The 5,256-nt window shown below is 36.5% G+C and overlaps 1 protein-coding gene across 2 annotated transcripts; it reads right to left on the minus strand.

The window, feature by feature from the left end:
- On the minus strand, positions 1-4,358 carry EMB2786 (COMPLEX 1 LYR-like protein). 2 transcript variants are annotated; one of them, XM_088975808.1, is made up of 6 exons: positions 4,168-4,311; positions 3,713-3,791; positions 3,546-3,590; positions 938-958; positions 577-674; positions 1-351 (listed from the first exon to the last, which is right to left on the minus strand). In XM_088975808.1, the coding sequence occupies exons 2-6, from the start codon at positions 3,764-3,766 to the stop codon at positions 273-275; spliced, it is 297 nt and encodes a 98-aa protein (XP_088831934.1). In that variant the 5' UTR covers positions 3,767-3,791; positions 4,168-4,311; the 3' UTR covers positions 1-272. The 2 variants fall into 2 exon arrangements, with proteins under 2 accessions (XP_088831934.1, XP_088831935.1); XM_088975809.1 differs by lacking the exon at positions 938-958 and having other exon boundaries at positions 4,168-4,358.
- Between the last annotated feature and the right edge of the window lie 898 nt (positions 4,359-5,256).

The raw sequence follows: 5,256 nt of genomic DNA on the forward strand, positions 1-5,256 counted from the left end.
TGGAAGAAACGTTTGTTTAATAAACAATTTATCAAACAGTATTTCAGAATAAATGCCTATTGACAATGAGCTAGTGGTTTCAAATAAACAGCAACGACACCAACTAGATACTTAAAACACACAAACCTCTGCATTTTACGACTAATTAGAGAATATATCCTCGTGCACACTCCAATCTCTGAATTTATCACTATAGGGGGGAGGGGGCAGCTAAAAGTGAACCACATACATCAGTGACTATGCAAGATCATTAGCCCTTCTGAACAAACATCTCAAGAGCTACTGCTAAATTTGCGACCAGACATCTTCTCAGATTCATACAGAATATGATTTATAAGTCCCCTGGCAGCACTGCATACACAGAAGGCCACAGTAAGGTGAAAATTATTTAACCCTGTTTCCTAATTTGATACAAGAAATAAAATAATGAACGGAAGGGTGAGCTAATACAGGATTTAATCTTCCGGGGAGACGGCAAAAGTAGGAGAGGTGTTAGTTTGACTGTCAACTTTCTTTCAATCCACCCCCCAAACATTGGTCAATAGAAACAAGGAATATAAGTGATTAGGAACTCACTCATCCTTTAATTTCTGAATCTTCTCTGGATCTGTCTCATGCATGTGTTTTTTGAACTGCTGCCTTACCATATCAACAACAAGCTCTGTATTATGTTGCTGCAGATTTAAGACAAAGAAAATAAGGTTAACCTAGCACTTCAATATACAAACTGAAATGAAACCCCAATAGAAAGTAAGCTCATGAAATCTATGCTCAGTAGAAAAAGTGAAACAAATAGAGAGAAGAGCAAGTTTCTCAATGCAGTAACAACCGGATCAGATATTCGGGGTAAGAAGAGTTAACCTATATAAAATGGTAAAAAATTACTTAACTTGAATTCTAGGATACAACTAGGACAAGAGGATCTTGAAATCAGTACCTGCCAAAGTTGAGTAGAAGACTGGTGCCAGTTGAGACATAGCAATCCAGATTAAGTCATCCAAAGAACACTACTTTAGGTTTCACTCTTTCCAGATTTGCAGTTTGCTTATTAAATGGAAAAGAAATGCAAGAAATGGAAAACTTTGTATTTACAGACATGTATACCTAGGGCAAGAGTCAGATGTTTTGGTTCAACAATTTCCATGACCTCGCCTCGTGCTCACACCCAAAACCCATGCAACGCCCATTGTACAAATAGATACACTCTAAATACTTCATTTGATAAAAGTATTAAACACCACTAAGCCACTCTCCTTACCTCAGTTTTGAGCGTTACCACCACCCATACTTGTTTCCAGCTTCTTCAAGTAAACTGAAAATCTGTTGTCCTCTTCTATATGGATAATATATCATGTTTCCATCTTGTAATCCATCATGTATGATGACACACCCTCTGGATTAATGAATTTCTTTTCTGTTGATGTGAAGTTTTGCAGAGGGGAGATCAAATTGGCAAAGTTCAGGGCTGCACTGCAACCCTCTCCAATTAATTACTTTCAACCCAAGGACAGTGGTAGTAGTATGCTATATAACAGAAGACAAGAGAATCACTTGAAACTGTAATCCAATAACTTGCATGTGCTTCTTGTTAGATAGCTAGACAAAATTTCCTTTTTATGCATGGCTAGAAACAGTAAAAGTGGAACCCCATATCTTTTAAAACCTTAGGCCTGAAAACCACAGCCGAGTATATTATTATTATTTTTTACAACTGATAAAATAAAATACTATAATATAATTTTTTGTGACAATGAATATAAACTCAGATTAAATTTTTGGGCAAACCCAAACACCCGGCCCAGCCCGCCTAGAACCAGGCCTAGGTATGGTGCAGGCCAGGCTGGACCCAAGCAGTTGAAAATGCTCTTATAACCCTATGAAAATCCAGCCCAGCCTGGTTCATGATCATCCCTAGTACATGTACAAAAGAAAATAACAGTCATAAGCTGTCCAAAAAGTACATTAAAAAAAAACAGGTTCAGTTTTGTTGTTATAACAACCCTAGGCTTGGGCTCTCCCATGATAGAGTCCGGATCACCTGCCAACAAAACATGTTCGAACTCCCTACCAACATCATCTGACACCATACATCTCATACATGATAGGTCCCACTTTATGGTGGGCCCTAGTTTTATAGTGAGATGTGTGGTGTCAGATCGAGTTGGTAGGGTGTTGGAATGCATTTTGTTGTCAGGAGATCCCAACTCCCCATGATAAAGCAGACCTTCCAACTCCTCTAGCAGGTAAATCTGCTACAGCATTAACAGATCAGGGGGCCACCTGAAAATTCACATTTGGCATCTCTAAAGAAATAAATCCCACCAAATAATACATTAAAAGTTAAGAGCTTCTTAGATTTTTATTTTTCCATCCGAACAATTGTTGGAAAGGTTTGCCACCTAAAGAAGTTGATGTAAAGACAATAATTTCATAACAGTCTGGTTAACAACCCTTGAAAGTTAAGCCCCACTTTAGGAATGCATATTTTTAAGCATTTATTGGAAAAAGCATTTATTTTAAGATGGGACCACACCAATAAGAACTTATATACGTTTGGGAAATATGCCTGCATAAGTGGTTTTTCAAGAAATAAGCCCATTTTGAATAAGCTCAAAATTTTGGCCTTTTTTCAAAGCGCTTTTGAAAAAGCACTTGCACTTATTGGCATCTCTGCCCTGTCTTGGCTGGCCATGTAATTTCCAAAATACCTATACTACCTCGTTTGAAAGAAGCGCTTTTCCACCAAACACTCGTGCTTATCCTAATAAGCACTGAAGAAATAACTGTTACAAGAACTGAACTCTCCAGGAAAACTAAGAAACCTAATCAAACATAGTCAGCCACAAAAGGAAAAAAGAATCTTAAATCAATCAAATTATAATCCCTTTATTTTGTTAGAAACAGTCTCCATTTTCTTTGAAGCATGGCCTCAAATTTTCACTTAGATCTATATAAAGAAGAGGAACAGACTGAATCACAAGGTTGAGACCATCAATGCAGTTGGACCAGCCTGTGATGTTGTGAGGTTATTTAGCAATTAGCATTAGCACTTAGCAGCATATTTTCCTTTTTGTTCACATAAGTATTGCAATTTCACTTTCATAGATTGCATTTTAACAAATACAAATATATACAGTGCAAATACAGGTTTGTAAATACAAAATACAATGCTTTGCACTGTACATATTTGTATTTGCCCTCTTTCCAAACCGAGCCTTAGGAAAAACAAAAAAAACAAAATATCAGTCCCATTATTGCAAGATCAATATTCAAAATAAAAAAAAAAAAATAGAGATGATTTACTTCTAATATATTTCTCAAAAATAAAAGTGGAGACAAAAACGCTGTTGCTTTGTTGATCCAACTAAATCTAATTTGATTAGGTATTAAAATTTTGCTGTACGCCTTAAAAGTAAAGTTCAATTAAAAACATTAAATGTAGCTCCAAAATGTGAAACCCTACGTGCTTGGATTGTGCTAAGGTTGAAATTTCAACAAAAAGATGCATATCAATTTCACAATTCAAGAAAATTAGAGACGCATACCCGATGACCAATGAAGCGAGCTCTTCTGAGGCATTCACGGTAGAGCTACAAAAGAAAAAGGAAAAAAAAAATCCAGGCCTTCAAATAAAATTAGGACATGCCAAAGATTCTCAACAGAGGACATCTTTTTCTTATAGAAAGATTGGAAGAGAGGGTGTTGTACTAACTCTTATCACATTGTTGGCGAGTTCGGGAGGTAAAGCTGTTTGGAGGGAAGGCATGCCTTCTTTTTCCTTCAAATCGTTTCTGAGAAACAAACATGTAGTTCCCAAATTAACTCCTAAACATCAAGAAAAAAAGAAGAAAGAGAAAAGAATATGCAATCCAGCACTGAATCAAAAAGTATCAAACCCAATTAGGCATTCAAATCCAAGCAGAAATGAAATAATTCCATTTCATAAGCTACAAAAATACAAAAAAGCTTCTGAATCAGCAAATTTATGTACTAAAGACATTAAATCGAACAAGAGATGTATGTAAAATACGAGTAGGGATTGGAAATAAACATGACGATTAGAAATGAACAAAAATTACCATCACATTTTAAATTTGACCCGAGAATTTAAATTTTCAAGAAATATAGTCAGTAAAAAGAACAGGATTTCAAGGACGATTAAATTACATGTTCGTTCAATCAACCCTAGCTCCGCTTCAGTCTTCGCGTCTCCCCTTCGGCCTTCACTAAACAATGACACACGCTTCAAACCAAATGAGAAACGAAAACCTAAGATGGGCTTTGGGAGTATGCTGCAAGTCAGGCTGCCCAATTGATTCGGGCCCATTGAAATCTTAAACAGATTTCCAACCCGACCCAAGTAGGAAGTGGTCATGCGGCCCATGGTCATTAGGGAGCTACCAGCACGGCATCACCGTGTAAATGGAATATTTTTTCGAACTCAAATGTATGGTAATTCTGATTCATCATTCACGGTGGTGGCGGTTCGGAGAAGACCATAAACCGTATTTACAGAATGGCTAGCAAGGTAAACTTAGCGTCTGTTTGGCATTGATGCCTTTGCTCCAGAAAATGGCAACCACCATATCAAAAAAAATGGTGCTCCAGGAAATGCCTGTTTGTTTGGAATCATTTTTTTATAAAAAAAACGGTACTCCAAGCCATGCCTTAGAAATTGGGAAAGCATGGCTTGGAGCAGCGCTGAATTTGACGTTTCCTGGAACTGTAGTTCGTTACTGTCAATAGGGACATGACGTGGCACTGGATAATAGGTACCGGTGCTGAAACCGTTTCCTAGAGCATTGGAACTAAACAGAAAACATTATTGTTGCTTCAGGATATGTCCTACCTGATAGCAATGCTTCCAAACAAAAAAAGACACTGTTTTCTACTTTCAATCCACACAACAGGACACACTTTTCTGAGAAAACAGTGCTGTATTTGCAACATTGATGCCAAACATATACTTAAATTTTGAATCCATTTCTAAAAGTACTGTGCATTCATCATCGTTGATTTGTTAGATCAATGCCCAGCTTCGACTATCATATGGAAAAGATATCATATCTGAAATTTGTTTGACCAATCAACTAATATAAAAAATCATGGGTGGATTTTGATTAGTCAAAATTCTTCTGATATCATATCTTTCTCGCATCATAGATTTTTTCTTAATAAATATATAAAATTAGAAAATCAATAAATATATGGCTAATTATCAGTCAAATGAAACATGGATAACTTAATAGGATCATT

This window comes from Nelumbo lutea, chromosome 3 (assembly GCF_056320005.1).
Source record: "Nelumbo lutea isolate HS-2025 chromosome 3, American lotus-T2T, whole genome shotgun sequence".
NCBI lineage: Eukaryota > Viridiplantae > Streptophyta > Magnoliopsida > Proteales > Nelumbonaceae > Nelumbo > Nelumbo lutea.